The sequence below is a fragment of the Prionailurus viverrinus genome, chromosome B2, assembly GCF_022837055.1.
Source record: "Prionailurus viverrinus isolate Anna chromosome B2, UM_Priviv_1.0, whole genome shotgun sequence".
NCBI classification, from domain to species: domain Eukaryota; kingdom Metazoa; phylum Chordata; class Mammalia; order Carnivora; family Felidae; genus Prionailurus; species Prionailurus viverrinus.
Window position 1 is genome coordinate 140,264,096 of NC_062565.1, and position 18,049 is coordinate 140,282,144.

Below are 18,049 nucleotides of genomic sequence, written 5' to 3' on the forward strand. Positions count from 1 at the left end.
AAGTTGATCCCCAGGATGATACTTGAACACAGTTTTGGCTCTGTCGTTGTAAAGGGCTTGGGATTCCCAGCTGCTTGGCTGACAGGGTACCAGCAGGGTCTCTGCTGCCACACAGGACAGGAAGACACTGGGTTATTAGATGTCTCCCACCTGGACCCTTACGTTTCCTTGGTTGGCCATAGGGAACGGGAGGGCGGGGACGGTCGGTCACCTTCCAGGAGAGCCTGCCTCGTGTGTCGTCACTCTTGAGATATGCTTGTTTTTGGAGGAGGGAGATGTCTGAGGCTGGTCTCACGCATGGCACTTGACGTAGTACCTGGTACCCAGGGGGTGTGCAGAGCTCAGCAGCCATCCGATGAGGGAGGACCTAAATGGAACGAGCAGGTCCAAACGTATGGCCCGGCTGGTTGCAGCTCTGTCACACACCCGCCGTGTCGAAGGCCCTGTCCGTCGTGTTGCATGTTAGATGTGTCACGTGGCCTGCCCTCACCCCAAATCGTTAATTTCCACGACGAATAAGATGAGAGAGATAGGGTGTATTTACCAGATACAGATAGAGATCTTGAGTTGAATTTATGATTTTGCTATTTTTTATCATTTATAATCATCTTGGCCGCCCGAGATTTCCGGAGCAGGTCTGAACTTCCGAATTGGAGTGTGCTGAGCATGAGCGGGGCGGGAGGCACGTGCTTACTGTTTTAGGGGAAAAGTGCCCTAACACGTGTCCTGGCGAGTACAGCCACACCAGGAGGCTGTCCCAAGGTGAGAGGCCAGTTTTCCGCTTGGGATGGGAAGGATATATTTACTCACTTTGGCAGCTGGTGCTCAGGACGTGGGCGGACTATAAGTGGGCTACACGTAGGCACTTGGCACCTAGGACAGGATGTCAGTGCGGCGCCTGTTTAAAACAGCTTTGTAAGTAAGCATTCGCATTTTACTGGCCTGCACTTTTTTTGTTTTTTCTTTTTTGAAGAGCCCGGCCTGCTCTTCTCCCAAGGCTTACTTTGTTCTCATTTCTCCTCTCAAACACCAAGGGCACACTAGTTTTTATGGGGATACAGGTCTTGGCGAAACTTGAGGCTCCCCGAGCTGGGGTCCGAACCTGTGGGCCCTCCAGCTTGGTTTCCCCTGTGCCTTGTGTCCAGGACAGCATCGGTGCGTTGCCGGTGGGTAGGGACAGGAATCGGTCACCGCAGAGACTCGATTTCTGCCGGGATACCATCCCGCCTCTGTGAAATTTGGGTGGTGTAACAGCTCTGAGGCTTCCTGTCTTACTCAGGAGCCGTCCAGAACTACTTCCACGGCTCAGATCCCTGGGGCCAGCCTCAGTGGGAGTTGGTTCCTGAGATCCAGTCTGGCTGCGCTCGTGCCTCACGGAGGATCTAAGATGTACCCAATGGCTCTCTGAGGTTAAAGGGGACCAAGGGTGATAGGGGAGCCTCACCGATGCACAGCAAAGCCTTGTTTCCTGAGGTGGGCGGAGTTTTGACCTCAGAAAGGGTAGCTGGTGTTCTGTTCCCAGGTAACCGTTTTGCCTTTGTGAGAGGGGCAAAGCTTCAGGAGCGTTCAGCGTTTCAGTTCTGAAGTTTTGTGAATATGTTGAACAGATGACTCAGAATTCACTTGACGCCCACTTTTGACACCAGCCGTGTCATTTTCCCCAGCATCCGTCTGGCTCCTCCAGGCTCCTTATGCCCGTGCCACGTCTGAGATCTTCGGGGGACTCGAGGTCTCCTTCATCTTTGTACCCCCAGCACTCAGGACATACCTGCTACGTAGCAGGTGCTGTAGACCTCTTCGTCATGAATAAACGTCTTGATTTTGTCCTCATTCTTGTCCTTGATACAACTCTTTGGAGATGCTGACACTCCTTATTTACGAGGTAAAGGCAGCAGTCATGGCGACCCGATCCTCTTGCCTCGCTAAGGTGCTATTACACCGTATGGCTTCTGTCACGTTGCTCCTTCTTAGTCTCCTTACGCTCCTCTGCTATTTCTGAATGAAGAGAGGTGTGTCCCCTGAGGGCCTCTTTCCCCCCACACGCTCTGATTGGCCTTACTGGGGTTCTCTCCTTGGTCTCCTTCATGCCTCGCTCTGCCCGTAGCTTCACTGCCGGCTACAACCTGACGACTCCAGACCCACATTCCCATGTGGACTTTCCTGGACGGCCGGACTCCTGACCGTCTCCCACTGGACGGCCCACATGCATCTCAGACTCAGAACTGCCACAGCTAAGCTCATGAGTTCTACTCCGACCCTTCCTGTTGCCCATCCATCCTGTCACCTGAGGCATAAAACCAGGTCCTGTGCTATCTCCTTTCCAGATCTCCTTATGTGAAACAGGCAGCAAAGAGGACACCCGTGGGGTCTACCTGCTCAGATTTCTGTGTCTGCTTCTTTTCTTTGCTCTTCCTTTATCGAATACTGAGTTCGTTTGGGTCTTTCTACCTCGTACCTATAGCGTGGCTGTGACTTTCTGACTGTTTTTCTCCCAAAGGCTTGCCCTCTGTCAACCCCTCTGTCACAGGGCACCCTCCCCCCTTCTCCACTGCAGTCACGCTCAACACATTTCCACACGGTGCTGGGCTCTTCCTGTGATTTGCCTTTACTCAGCTGCCTCCTGCTCCTGGAACCCTATCTCCCCACTGCTCACTGGTCATGATCAGCCTTAAGGACAAATAGATACCTCCAAGATTTAAAGACTCTGCTTACGCAGAGTTTCCTTTGCTATTAAATCTTTCAGGGTCTTTTGCAGAATTAACTTTCTGACTGTCCCCACCGTGTGGACTTTTCTCATATCACGTGTAACGCATCACCTCCTCCAGGGCTGGAAGCTCACCTTAAGCATAGTGATCGCATCTCCTTCATTTTTGTATCCCTAGCACCTAGCACAGTGCCTGGGAAACAGGAAGTGCTCAAAAAGGGAATGTTGAACGGATGGATGAAAAGGTGCGTTTGTGCTAAATACACCAGGAACACTGGCTGTTTTTTGTGGTTCTTGTCGGTTGGTCTCCCTTAAACACAGGTGCACACAGCAGCATAACGAGGCAGTGAGGGAGGAACTTTGGGCTCCTTTTGGCTCAGGGACCAATCTTCCCATGCAGTCCGCCTGCTGGTGCCTGGACTGCCTCTGCGATTTGGTGTTAGGGGCCTGGAAGAAGCAAACCCGAGCATCCCCACCTGTCACTGCTGCCTGAAATTTTCCCAGGGATGTCTCCTGCATCTGTGATCAGCACTGCCTTCTCCAGGCTAACTGACTCCAAAAATAAGTGTGACTTGAACTATCTGCTTCTTTTCTGGGTAGGGTTGGAATTTTGGAAGAGGTAAAAGGAAGAAGAAATTAGAGCTCCAGAATTCTGTAGACCGTTCAGATGTTTTCTTTAGGTCTCCTCTTGTCTTAGAAGCAAGTGCCTGTGTACTGGCTGGTTATATCAGCATGGATCATGGACCAGCATTCCTATGCATGAGTTTCACCAATTTTCTAGGGCTCCCATAGCTTCTAAAGATCTCCTAGAGACGAGTGTCCTGGCTCCCATCATGCCGGATGGTTTGTCAACATCTATCTATGCCTGGTCAGGCTAGATCACCTCAGACAGGTTTAAGATCAGTGACATCTTGTTGTAGCTGGGATCAGAAACCATCTGGCTTCACCTGTTTGAGGGGACAATCTACCAAATACAAGAGTTAGAATAGAAACCTGTGTTCTATTTTGACAAAGACTAGTCTCTCTGTCCTTCTTAAATTTGTTAATTTGAGAGCCATTGGAAAGAATTGGGCTTGGCAGGTGTGTATGGCTGTAGGTTGGAAAAGTGCAAGCTCTCCTTACCTTTGATATTACTTCCTAATCATTACTCTGCAAGTTGACAAAGTTTTACTATTCCTTATGGGACTTTCAATTCAGGATAAAATTGATGTCAGAAAAAGAAGAATTAAGCTTTCAAATGAGCAAGTTTTGGGGTGTAATAAGAGTCTGTGATACTGTATCATTGGTTTCCCAAGATAATCCTGGTGATTTTGCCCTCACTTTGCCAAAAATAGGGAAGTACCAACAATGATCACTGGTGTTTGATTTTTGGTCCAAATAAATTACTCAAGGTCAGAGCTTAGTGAAGTACTGTTTACACAGAAATAGGCAGAGTGACAAGGCATTTAAGTCACTGTTTTTTTTTTTTATTAATGTTCTTTATTTTTGAGAGAGCATATTGGGGAGGGGCAGAGAGAGCAGCACAGGATCCGAAGCAGGCTCTGTGCTGACAGCATTGAGCCCGATGCACGGCTCGAACTCACGAACTCACGGCAGGATCACGACCTGAACCGAAGTCGGACGCTCAACTGACAAGGTCACCCAGGTGCCCCTAAGTCACTGTTTTGATTGGTCATTGGTCACCTTTGACTGAAAGTGGCAGGAGATGTTGCTGCTTCGTTAGTGACAGCCCAGGTCCGTTTCAGAAGACCAGCTTGTGTCGTTAAGGCTCACGGCTGTGCGCTGCCCGCTAGGCTGTTGGTTGCTTTTTCCTTTCATCTCTTTGTTTATCTGAACCCTTACACCAGCCGTTATTATTCTCTGCAAAGGGCCAACTCACTTTTATGTGTGTTTTGTCACTTTCTATGCAGATTTCAGCAACGTCCCTGACATCACAACTGGCCTGAAAAGGAGTCAGACTGATGGTGCCCTGGCCCAGGTTCCCCACGGGGAGAAAACGGGGCAGACGTTCGGGGTAAGATGCTGTCCCAAATCTTAAAAGAGGGACCCGGCCGACAAGGGTGAATTCCCATCTCCACCTGAGGTGGGGAAACAACATAGGGTTATCCGATCCCTAGGTCCACCACCTGAAACAAACATCTGTTTTTGCCTTAAGGGAAATAGTTTCCTTATTTAGTCGAAGTGAAGTACGTTAGGACAGACTGACAAAGGAAACCTAAGCTCAGGCTTTCTGAAAGTCATGTTTAATGAGTCTCATTTCTTTCCTACTTTTTTTTTTTTTGGCCAAAGATAAATTATTTTTATAATGTTGTCACTTTGTTGTGATAAAATATATAAGCATAAACTTTTGTATTTTAACCATTTTTAGTGGTTATTTTTGAGAGAGAGAGAGACTGAGAGAGAGAGAAAATGGGAGAGGGGCAGAGAGAGAGGGAGACACAGAATCTCAAGCAGGCTCCAGGCTCTGAGCTGTCAGCATGGAGCCCGATGTGGGGCTTGAACTGATCAACTATGAGATCATGACCTGAGCTGAAGTTGGATGGATGCTTAACCAACTGGGCCACCCAGATACCCTTATTTTAACCATTTTTAAGTGCACACTGCAGTGGTGTTACTTACATAAGGTCACAATATGGGGCAGCCATTACCATTACCCATTTCAGAACTTTCGCATCAGGCCAAACAAACTCTGCACCCATTAGACCATAACTCCCATTCACAGCTTCCACACCCCCCACCGCCAACCCTGACCCCACGTTGCCTCTATTTCATTTCCTGCATCATTTGCCTGTTCTAAGTCCCTCGTATAAGTGTGACCATACATTATTTGTCCTTTTGTGTCTGGTTTATTTCACTTAGCATGTTTTCAAGTTCATCATGTTGTAACAGGTGTCAGAATTTCACTTCTTTTGAAGGCTGAATTACATTCCATTGTCATAAATGCTGCATTTTGCGTATTTGTTCATCTGTTGGTAAGCATGTGGCTTGTTTCCACTGTTTGACTCTTATGAATAATGCTGCAGTGAAGATTGGTATACAAATATCTGTCTGTTCTTTTGTTTTCAGTTCTTTTGGATATACATCTAGGAGTGGAATTGCTAGGTCACCTGGTCATTCTGTTTAGCCTTTTGAGGAACAGCCCGCCTGTGTTCTTCAGGGCTGCACCATTTTCCGTGACACTGACGGGCACCATGTATGAGGGTTCTAATTTCTCTATATCCTCGCTGACACTTGTTATATTCCATGCCTTTCCTACATTTGTGTGTGTGTGTGTGTGTGTGTGTGTGAGAGAGAGAGAGAGAGCGCGCGCATGCGTGCGCATGTGTGCACAGGGGAGGAGCAGAGGAAGAGGGAGAGACAGAACCTTAAGTAGGCTGTATGCTGAGGCTCAGTCTCACAACCCTGGGATCATGACCTGAGTAGAAATCAAGAGTCGGATGCTTAACCGGCCGAGCCACCCAGGCGCCCCTCCTATGTTTTCAATTGTTCATAGACCTCCTTTCAGAAATGGTCTAATTGACATGATCTGTTTTAATACGTAGTCCAGTTTTAGTTGATTTTGACATAACCCTCTTTTCAAATTCTTGCTTTTGTCTTACATGTGAAATAAGAACGGAGCTATATAAGCTATGACAAGTATTAAAATAAAACTTCTGTACGGTCTGCTCAGTTAGACTAATACTACTAGGGCCAATCCCTTTGGGGAGCGGCCATGTGGCACACCCTTTGGTGATGGTCACTGTGGAAAAGGGAGTCAGGTTGGAGCCTGCCCGCTTCAGGTGATGGGCTCTCACCTCCCACCTCTTCTTCCTCTCACCCTCCTTGCACTGGGCCCCCATTCCTGATTCACCTCCTTTGAAGTCTCTCTTCTTTCCGATTCCTCCCAAAAAACACTCAGGTGCCTGTTCTGGTCTGGCTGTGGCCCCAGGATGCAGTTTCTTCTACTAGCCTGAAATTGTCCGCATTTTTAGTCTTAGGTCTCTGTTCTGTCTCTAGTGAGTTATTTACTTTTGGGAACCCGAAATTATAGCTAAGTTATTTTTTTTAAGTAATGCCCCCCAGAGCACCAATTGAAAGTGTTTCGATCGCTTTGGCTAAAATTTGTAAATAAACAGACACACACACACACACACACACACCCCAAATATTTCTGAAACACTTTAGAAGCTAGGCTGTCTATTTAGGGTAAGTGTGCCTGAGGGGTGCTGGCACAGTGTGGCAGCTTGGGGGAAATCACTTAACACCACGAGGGATAATGATTTCCTCTCTGTTGCAGTCTACTTGAGTTCCATATTCAAGTTCTTAAGAAGGAAATTAAGTTCTTTTTTCGAATTTTATTTTAAGATTCCATAACATAAATACGCAAAAGTTACCCGCGTGGAGGCTATTCCCAACTCTGTCAGTTAACAACGCCGGTCACAGCTAAACAGAGCGTTTACCAAACGAACATCGGCACGTTAGGTAGAAATTTTAGGAAAAGGAGGAAAGCTGTGGTTCAGCTTGAAACTAGAGCTATCTGAGCTTGGTTGTCATTGCTAACGTGGTTAAAGGAGAAAGCAAAGAACGCAGAAGAAAACAGTATTGAAAGAACATGATCGTGGGGAGCCTTGCTGTCAATGGCTTTCAAGCCTGGAGTAACCATCATCTTTCCTTTGTCAGACCTGAAGCCCCTCTACCGGTCTCTAACGATGGATTTCAGTACATTTCTCAACAGTCCTAGTGAAATGCCTGGCAGTTCCTTAGTTCACACGTTCTTTGTCCCTCAGGTGACCATCAAAAGTAACCATTGTGGTGTGTATTAGTGAAAAGAAAGTTTCGAATTTGAGAACTAAAAGACACCGTCTTCTGTATTCATATTTTCAGCCCCCTGGGAACATCAGGTTATGTCTGAAAGCAGTCTTTTTCTGTTTTCCAGTGGTGGTTTTAGAGTTCTGCGATGTGTGTCCACATATTGGGTGTGGATCTTTCGGGCATGGCCCAGGCCTGTCCCACGAGTGCCCACGGGAGGTGGTCGCTCTCCAGAGAGGAGACCAGCCTCTGTCTCCCTGGCTTCCCGCTCTGGCCCCTCGCGTCTTCTCGTGGGTCATTAACTTCTTTTCAGATTAGACCCTGGTTGAACCCGAGTTGTTTGGGATATTTTACTAATACTATTCTAGACCTTGAAATAAGGAATAATTTCCCTTGAAAAGCAAGTGCAGCCTGGCTTGATGAAGCACAGCTGTAAGTGGGGCTTTTGACAGCCCCACAATTTCTACAAATGGTTCATAATTGATTGCCTTCTTTCTCTTCAAGGGTGCCTATTACTGTCACAGCTCTTTGTGTGCCCTTGTCAACCTCTCCCGTGTGGGGGCTCCTTTTTTCCCCCCTAGCATTGTTAGCAATTAGCCTGCACTATTGTAATAGTTTGGATTTTGAAAGGAATAAACAGTTTCTCTTTGGGTGAGGGGGTTGAGAGAGTTTCTGGGTTGTTCTGGGAGCTTGAGGTGTGTTAAGCAGTCCCTGCGGAAATACTGCCTGTGTTCCGTTTCCCTCTCTCTGAGCTGACTCTGAAACTGTGGTACTTTGCGGCTCCGGGGGCTCTGAGTGTGCCCTAACCCGGCGTCGGCCCAGAGCCGGCCGGCTGGGCACGGGGTGGGAATCTAGAAGGAGGGGGGTGAGCTTCCCCAGCCAGCAGCGCTGCCTCGGAGGAAGAGCTTGGTGGCGCTAGGACGTCCTTGCGAATGTGACTTGGAACAACAGTTTGGGAGGGAGAGAGCAGAGGGAGAGAACGTGCCTCTTCCTCATTTCCCAACGGCAGGCAGACCTTAGATGCAATCGCTTCTCCCAGAGGGAGCAGGTTTCTTTGAACTTTACCTTCCGATGCACAGCGTGTAAGTAAGCGAGGGCTTTGATCTCAGGGGGTGGATTCTGATCCAAGCGTGGGCTCGCTTGCATGCTTTCCTTTTTCTCTGTCTTGAAAGTTGATTTTACTCTAACATGTCTATAGATTGGTAGGCGGATGAGCAGACATGCCTTTCTTTCCAGAAGGGATCCTGACTGTAATCTTGTAACACTCTTTACAGCTAAGGATGCGGAAATTTCTTTAGGGTTCTAGGGTTTCCGTGGCATCGTCGACTTTTCCCTTCTCGTTCCTATGTGGCAAGGGTTTTTCAGTGGATATCCGAAGTAGTTTTGTCCTTTTGAAACATGTCAGGAAGCCAGGAAATTCCACATATTTGCTCTGTAAAATCCGCCTGACAAGAGACAGGAATAATTTAAGGATGGTAAATAATTTTATGCTTTGTGAGATTTCCTTGGAGCAAAGCACACTGCTCGTATTGGACTTCACGCTGTAAAAGAAAATCCACAAAACTGAAACCATTTTCTGTGAGGTAAGCGGAGTTTTGACTTTAGTTATTCCTGATTAAATATATTTTTCCCCCCGTCCTTTTAGAAGAATTTTATGTAATCACCTAGTGCAGCTTTGGAAGTGATTATTTTTGCAGTTTGTAGGCGTTGTGTTGATAGAACAGAGAGCATTTGGGAATCTGCAGATACACAGCGTGACGACTGTGTTGTCCTCTTTGCAATTTAATAATGCTCAAGGTCTATTGTGTCCTTTTATTTGTGCAAGGTGGGAAAAAAGGGACATGCACTAATGGTTAGGTTTCACAACGCAGCAGGAACATAATTTGCATTTAATATTTAAGGCCTGCTCACCCACTTAGCTTAACCTTTTGAGTTTTTTGCATGAATTCCTTTTCGGAGCTTGCCTATCTGAGAGGCTAACGGAAAAGGTTATTGGACAACACATGATTTGTTTTCTAGCACTCTCAAGTTGTACATCTTTCTTACTTTCCTTTGAGTCTCTTGCATTATTTCAAGAGATGTTTTAGTTAAAAAGTGAGATTAAAGTATAATTTATTTATAAGTTGTGGTCTTTCTACATGGTGACTATTCAGTGGATTAGGATGATCATCACCTTTTTTAAAGAACTAAACGTACCTCTTTCTAAATGCACGTTACCTGACATAATCCCCGTGTGAATGAACAGAACGATAGCATCTGCCAAGCAAGCCCATCGTGCCCGAAAATGACTTGGGGTCTGACGGTCTCCAGTGGGGAGGCGATCATCTTGCACAGAGAATAAATCCAGGCAGGCAGTGGTGCCAGACCCGATGGTTGGAAACCTGACTCTACATTCCGGTCCACCAGGCTGTACCGCTGCATGACCCGGGGCAAGGGACCCAACCGTCCTCTGCCTCTGTGTCCTCACTTGTGGGCAAAAATAACAATGCCACCAGCCCTGTGTTGTTGAGTGGATTCTGCACCATCACGGGCACACGGGTGAGAGATTGTTAGGCTAAGGGGTCCTTCCTGCCGCATCTCAGGCACGTACGGGGTTCGGAATGCTCTCTCATTCTGTGCACCTAACACGCCACTTGCCCATCTCAGCTGCTACCCGGACTTCCCGAAGCGAGTGTCGGGTGGTCACATCCCGTTGAGCTGTGCTAGGAGATAGAAAAGAATTGGAAACCAAGGGCTTGGCAGCTGGGTCCTCTTAGCTGTCTGTCACTTGCACAAAGATGAAGCCCGCCCACCTTTGAGCTGGTGTTTCTTACTCAGAGTGCTAGGCTTCAAATGATTAAACAAAATAGTATATGTTAGGTCTGCCTTTCTCTTCAGCGGGAGTGGGCCGTGAATACCGCGAGGCTAAGTGAAGCCCGAGGCACGGCCCGTCCAGGAGGTCTTACACACTTGGGCCTTTTGGAGGAGAGGTGTCTCTTCAGGGCATAGAGAGGTGCCAAGGGTATAGGCTAAAAAGGGTCAAGTTGAGCTGAGTTTTCTGCCCAGCTCTCAAACACACTGTTCTGCGTTTCTGACACCATACATCCGTTTGGTGGGGACTTGGTGGCAACTTGGTGGATTTGTTGGAAGCAACTACACTTAGTTTTCTTGGGAGACTAAAAGGCCATTTGATCTCTCTAGCGCCCATTGGCTTTTTTTTTGTTGACTATCTTTCTAGCTCCAGGGTATTAGCACCCTGCTCTTGGTCTGTTCTGATCATTAGGGCTGATACGTCATGAAGATGCCAACTCTTTCCCTGGGTGTGGCGGGAAGGGACATCCCTGCCGCATGAAACACACAAGAGCCCTGTCGTCTTTGTTGCCAGGGATCACTTATGTGCCCTATTCAGCCGTTAGAGATGTCACCCTTGGTGTTGGATGCGAGAGAGAGAGAGAGGGGCGAGAGGGAGAGAGGGAGAGAGGGAGAGGAAGAGAGAAAGAAAATCCAGTCCCAACTCAGGGTGCAGGGAGGCTGACAGTGGGAGGCCGGCAGCCGGAAGTGGGGTGGCATCGAGAACCAGAAGTGAACCCTCTGACCCAGTGGCTTCATGGCAGGCAGTTGGGGCCGGGAGAGCTCGTCCAGGGGGTCACAGGACAAACAGTGGGGTCAACAAGTAGGCAGTGGGGAGAAATCTTGCTGGTGTTGACTTCTCTCCACTCTCTGCCACAAGCTGCCACGCTGCCATCACGGCCGGGGGAGGCGGTGGGTGGGTCCTAAAGGGGTTTGTGCTGGGCCAGTGTGTCGCTGGGCACCAGCCAGCAAACTGGGAAGTGGGAAGGCGGCCGTTGCCATTGGCAGAGCGGTGGGCTCACTGGAGCCAACAACATGGTGGCGTCCAATGAGCCCTCGGCTGTCTGGGCCTTTGCCGGGGAGACTCTGGAAGCTCAGGGGCCGAGGCTGCCTGTCGGGTGAGGCTTGGCTGGGGTGTGGGGGCCACAGGGAGCCATACTTGTGTGCCCTGTGTTGGCCTAGAGTACGTTCGTTCAGGCAGCAGGCCGTGTGGAACCCAGGAAGCTGGTCTGGAAGCCAGGCTGTAGGATGTTAGCTCTCTCTGGAGGTTGGCCTGGGGCTGGCCACACCCCTCTTGCTCTTCTGTCCCGGCATCTGTGCTGTGGGCACAATGGCACCTGACTCCAGTGAGGCTGTTTAGTCCCTGTCTTCCCCTTCCCTTCTCATTAATGTGACTGGTTTCACTTCCAGACTCTTCCTTCCTTCCTCTTCCTGTTTACCACCTCCCACCCCCAGCCCTTTCCTTCCTGCCTCTCTCTGGCCCCTGCTTCCTCATTCTCCTCCAGACTTCACCTTTCGTCCCGGTCTTACGGGAGCAAGAAAGCGTGGTCCCGGGGAGTCACCCTGGGAGTCGCACAGGGAGGGAGGAAGAAGGAGGAAGTTGCTAGGAGGCCATGCCCACGCCGCAGTGAGAATCAGCCCGCGGACGGGTGGGCTGGTCGGGTAGAAGTGGCTCTGGAATGAACTGGCGGCGGAAGCAGCCCCAGTGCTGAAGCGATAATTACACCCCTTCCTCACGCTGCCGGGTCCGTGACTCACAGGAAGGTGCCTCGAGACTCCCCAGAGCCGCGGGCCCCCTCGTGGGCTTGCGTGCTCCAGACGTGGCCCTGGCTCGCCACGTTGGTTTCTGGTGCAGACCTCTCCCTGCCCTTCCTCTCCTTAAACGGCGGGGGCTGGGAGTTTGCCCCCATCCTCTCCGAGAGGAGACCGTAAGAGGCTGTGTTCAACCTTTCCGAGGCAAGCAAAGGCCCGTGTCCAAAGAGCAGCCAGCCTGCTCCCTGTATCTTGGGTGGCGGAAAGGGACCCGCAGCCGTGCTCCTGGGAACTTCCCCTTGGGCCTGGCCTGCCAGGACTGCGGTGGGTGGCAGGTTCCCTGTGGCCCATGGTGTTGCAGAGCGAGTCATACGCTCTTGGATATGGTCACGGAGGACAGGCCGTCCCGTTCCTTTGCCTTCATCCTCTGCCTCCATGGTGTTCAGCCGTCTGTTTCTCCATCTTTTCTTTCTAGGCTTCCTGGATTGGAGACAGAATAATTTCAGAATAATCTCCCCCCTTTTTAAGTTTGTTTATTTGTTTTGAGAGAGTGAGCAAGCACGCAGGGTAGGGGCAGAGAGAGAGAGGGAGAGAGAGAATCCCCAGCAGGCTCCACATTGTCAGCACAGACCCTGATGCGGGGCTCAAACTCACGAACTGTGAGATCATGACCTGAGCCAAAATCAAGAATCAGACGCTTGACTGCTGAGCCACCCAGGCGCCCTTTATCCCCCATTTTGGAGGAGAAGAAAGCAGGGAGTCTGAGCAGAGAGTCTCAGGCCAAACCCTACTTTCCGTCAATACCATTTGCAGACTCCTGCATGTTCTCAGGGGAGGCCCTCTGGACTTGGCTGGTCTCAGAAGAAGAGCACGTGGGATTGGCCCCAAGTCTCACGTGGCAATCCTTTTTCCTTGGAGGGGTCATCAGACTTCTTACATCTGTGTACTGGCGGGTAGGTCTACCAGCTGTGGAGGCCCATCCTGGCTCTGTCTGTCTTTCTGCCTCAGCACCTGATCTGAAGCAGTCTTTTGCTTGATACAGCCTTTTCTCCTCATCAACACAGAGAGATGCTTAAAAGAAAATTAGATTCTGGAAGAACCCAGTTAGAATTAACACTGGTTAATTATATTGTCCTTTTCGCAGTTACTCAAGTTAAAACCTGTAAGATGTCTGGAGGTTTAAAGTAACGGAAAGTAACGTTGAGGATGGTTAGGGGCTTTATTCCCACGTCCACTCTACGTTTTTCCTCTCTTAACCTGGTTGAGAAAAATTACTTGGGGCGGATCATTGAGCAGCTGACAGAAGTGATGGACCCTCAGGAAATCGCTCATGTCCTTGAGAAGCCACCCGTGTGCACTTCTGGGGAGTTGGCTCATCTTACGACTCTCGTCCACAGATTTCCCCCCTTAGGACTCTGTGGGCTCTAGGTTCATGATTCTGACTTTGGTGAGCCTCTGAGTAATCTAGCTTCTGTCTTGACCCAACATCATTAACATTACAGACTTAATTATCAGGTAGTTACAGAATGAAAAGCACTGTGTTTCTTTAGTCAAGTGGCATTTTGAACTCTGTCTTTATCTTCAGGTCTGGTTGGTGAGGTAGGCTTGGCAATATTAATGCCTCGTTATCTCTGTGCTGAGAGACCTTGAGGAACATTACATAATAACAACCCCACCCCAGGTGCAAAAACTGTGAGGCTGAGACCAAGGAGGGTATTGAATGTGCTGGTTAGACATCCCTACAGTGGTGAATACCAATCGCAACATTATGTGCTGGTGTTCTAACATTTCAGGAGTTCGTTTTTTTGTAATTAGTGAAAAAATGTGATTTTTTTGTGTGTGGGGGGAGGCATAAATTTAGATCTTGACCCCCACCCCAACATTTTGTGGAACTCGTTTTAGTAAAAAATCAACAGCTGTTTGTGAGAACAGAGGGGTGGTTACATGCCTAGTTCAGGGCATGATCAGACAGCAGAGGATCCCGTGGTTTCCCCAAGGGCACCGAAGGAACTTCACCTTGACCCCATCACGTCAGCCAGCCTGCGAAGGCATGCTGCTCACCGCTTTCCTTGTCTTTGGAAGGAATAAGAGCCACAGTTATCTAATTTTGGCTGCCCATTCTTGGGGCACCACGAGGCTCACCTGTCTTACCTTCAGTATTTACCAAGAATGGGGGGTGGCATAACGTCACCTACTTGTTTAATCGTTTGTTGGGATCTCCTCCAGAAAGGCATTCCCACATGTCAGTCATTGGTGAGAGGCCTGAGACGTCCTGTTAGGCCTTCGTTACGTTTCTTGTGTGTGAGACGCTGTAGTCCGGTGAGGACGTCGCTTGTGCTGCACGAACGCAAATGTGTCTGAGTCTCTGTGCTTTCTTTTCGCGCCTTTGTTACTCACAGCAGATTCTCACCTTTTGATAATGTCCCAGCCCCACACGGTAGCTGCTTTTGCTTGTTGGAAAAGTTCTGAGAAGTTGTGAGTCATTTTGCAATTTCCTCTGTAGTGTCAGCTCAGAGATGATTTAGTCCCACTGTGGTAGGGGCGAGGCGCTGAGCGGGGAGAGGTTTTGGGGGACCCTGCTGGGAACACTTCACCCCCTCAAATACCGGCCTCTAACTGCCCAGAGGAAAGCTTGGATTATTCATTTCGCAGATCAGTCTCCTGCTATTCTTGATAATAACACGAAGGACCAGGCAACAAAAAATATATTCGTCACTAATGTGGGAGACAGGAGAAAAGCGAAGGCGTGGTTTTCAAGGCGCCCCCGACCTGTCTTTTGTCCTCTCCTTTCTTCTGTTTGTTGTCACGCCTCCTTCTCCCTTTTTTGTTTATTCAGCCTCCAATGAATGCATCCCTCCTCCTCCATGACTCACCTTCCTTCATACTGATTTTTTTTTTTTTTTTTTTTTTTTTTTTTTTGCTGCCATCTAAGTTCTCTTGTGTTTTCAGAACACAGATGTCAGATGAGGAAGCTCTTAGATGTGCAGTAGCTTAGAAGGTCCTGGCCTGGCATTTGCAGCGGCTGGGGGTTCCAGCGCCAACCGCTCGGAAACCACAAGCGTGGTGTCACTCGATTCCTGCCGCCTTGCTACCTCGAGTTGGGTTTGGGATTTTCTAGAATCCAGTACCTTCACGGTTCATTCTGCTCTGACACAAGGGATGGTCAGATGAGAAGACTGGCATCAGCCTGCTGTTCCAGGCACCAGGGTGGGACAGGCTGTCTGCGCTCACCTCTGAGTTGCCTGGCGAGATCTTGAACACATGATTTTATGGATTAGTTTCCAAAATGGAGAGATGATTATCAAACCAGTAATCTCAGGTGAGATTTAAAATCAATTTTCTATGTCTGAGGCTTTAAAAAAAAAAAAAGGTTTCAATTTATATTCTGTCACGGTCACGTTATCTCTGGCATCTTCTGGTTTTGCTTGGGCTCCTGCCTGTCCGTGTACGTTTCCTTAGGCCATCAGCTTGGCGTCTCGCCCAGGGGGACAGGGCTCTGGTTACTTAGGATTGATTGACTTGCATTTTCTAGAAGTTTGATCAAATTGCAGAACTGTCAGGGCACCTGGTGGCTCAGTTGGTTGGGCTCAGGTCATGATCTTGCAGTTTGTGGGTTCAAGCCCCGTGTCTGGCTCTGTGCTGACAGCTCGGAGCCTGGAGCCTGCTTTGGATTCTGTGTCTCCCTCTCTCTGTCCCTCCCCTGCTCACACTCTGGCTTGCACACATTCCCTTCCTCCCTCCCTCTCTCTCTCCCTCCCTTTCTCTCCCTCTCTCTCTCTCTCTCTCTCTCAGAGATAAATAAACATTTAAAAAAATTAAAATTTGCCAAACTGTTTATCAAAAATAATTGTTCTAGTTTGAATTTTATTACCTCATTTCTATTATTTATTCGGTGTTCGATTTTAGAGATTGGTTGATGGTAAGGTCTCAGATAAATGCGTGAGGCAGACAGTGTTCCATATGAGATGATTCATTTGAGGCCCTGTCAATAAGATACAATCCAGAGTAATGTGACAGACTTGATTATAAGACTGCTTATTACATCTAGCAAAAAAAAAAGGGGGGGGGGTGGCAAGTGGGTTGTGTCTGTGCTCAGGGCACGTAGCATTTGGCAATATCCATGCCTGAGAAAGGTGATCAGCATATTAACAGGTAATTTACCTTTTATGTTTTTACGATTTTTCTTCCAAAAGCTACACTTGTTTTAGAAACCAGATTCCAAGTATTATTTTCAGCCAAGTATTAGAACTGAAAATCCAGGCCTTCGTAAGCACAAAAGGGATTTATGTGGTGGGTTTCAGGTAAGTCATGATGCCTGGACCCTCCCTCCCTACCCCCCACACCATTCTTCATAAGTGACTAAGGGTCATCCTTGACCCATGCAACCTGCTGAAATAGCAGTCAGTAGAGGTCAGTGTCGCTGTTAAAGGGTCACAAAGGCACCATCCGCTGGAGCGCGTGAGAAGAGCTGGCTGCTTCCCTCCTGAAGCTATGGTGGGGGTCGTGCGATGCCACTCAGTCCAGGCAGCTGCCTGGTTTGCTGTGCAGTAAGAGATCGTAGTTGGTGAAGTTTTAGTGCACCAGAAAGCTTTTTAAGAATTCACAATTTGTCGGGGCGCCTGGGTGGCGCAGTCGGTTAAGCATCCGACTTCAGCCAGGTCACGATCTCGCGGTCCGTGAGTTCGAGCCCCGCGTCGGGCTCTGGGCTGATGGCTCAGAGCCTGGAGCCTGTTTCCGATTCTGTGTCTCCCTCTCTCTCTGCCCCTCCCCCGTTCATGCTCTGTCTCTCTCTGTCCCAAAAATAAATAAAAACGTTGAAAAAAAAAATTAAAAAAAAAAAAAAGAATTCACAATTTGTCTGTATCAAATTCTCGCAGGCAGTAGCCCCCTTCGTTCTGCCAAGCCAGCGCACATACTCCCTTCTGCCTGTCCCAGAAAGAGAGAATGTTCCAGGGCAGCAGCAAGCACGCTGGCTGTTTGGTGCGCCCTTCACTCAGTGGCTGACTGTTATTGCTGTCGCCTGTCGTGGACTCTGTCCCCACGGCCAAGGCTATCCCAGATAGCATATTTGCAGTTTACATTTGGAGAGCGGGGTATCTCAGAGATGAGATTCACGAGAAGGATTTCATCTGTTGCTGTGCCAAGGTGGGATAGAAAGTCGATGTTCGTGTCCTCATTTGCTATTGCTGGGCCAGGCGGGAAGTGGAGCGGCCATGGGACCCGCGTGCTGCGGCCTCCCTCACTTGCTGGTGGGTGGGCTTTCGGGAAATTGCCTCCCCCCCCCCCCCGCCCGAATCCCTATATCTTCATTTGTTAAAAAGAACAAGACTCTATCTTCGGTGATAGTTTCGAGGAGGCGAAATTAACGAGGAGCCATGCGTGAGAGAGAGTTTTGTAAATTGCAAGGGGTGCTAAGTAAAAGAACGTTAGGGGGACTACTTACCGTCGTCTCTGTTGGTCTGTGTTGCCGTGAAGCCCCCTGCAACCCCTCCCCCCACCCCCCCACACCCTTGTGGACACGGGACTCTGCAAGTAGGCAGACCCGAGGCTAATGGTCCAAAAGAAGATAGAGCAAGCCAACCAGATGATACAACTTGGGGATGCAACCCGAAGGCGGTCTGGAAGCTAAGGTGCTCAAGGAATGTGCCAGAGTGGGTGCAACCACGTTACAGTTTTCTGAGCCCCTTAGAACCGCTCGCACAGCTGAGGGCCTGGTCGGCAGCTAGGAACCAGGTGCTACCCTACTTCTTCTTCTAGGTTAGGCAACCAGGAACCCATGTAGATGGCAACCGGAAAGAAAATAACTTTTTTAGGGAACCCCAGAAGAGGGGAGAGGCCTCAGCTGGGGGACAGTCTGGTCTTAGGTTGCTGGGCAAGAACTGTCCCCGGCAAAGCCAGACACCAGCCTAAACTGTCAACCCCGAATGTGTGCGATGTCCCTCTCTCAGGATTCAGCTGCATTGTCCTCTTTCATTT

The 18,049-nt window shown here is 49.0% G+C and overlaps 1 protein-coding gene across 7 annotated transcripts in view; it reads left to right on the forward strand.

Moving 5' to 3' along the window:
• Positions 1–18,049, forward strand: part of TIAM2 (TIAM Rac1 associated GEF 2) — a 223,259-nt gene that overhangs the window by 178,863 nt on the left and 26,347 nt on the right. For 5 of the 7 annotated variants that reach the window (XM_047859600.1, XM_047859602.1, XM_047859603.1 and 2 more), the window contains one exon: positions 4,615–4,718. In XM_047859600.1, coding sequence (XP_047715556.1) covers positions 4,615–4,718 — 104 coding nt within the window. Of the gene's footprint in view, positions 1–4,614; positions 4,719–8,535; positions 8,575–15,289; positions 15,393–18,049 lie in introns of those variants that run through there. The other 2 variants (XM_047859608.1, XM_047859607.1) reach the window with 2 other exon arrangements.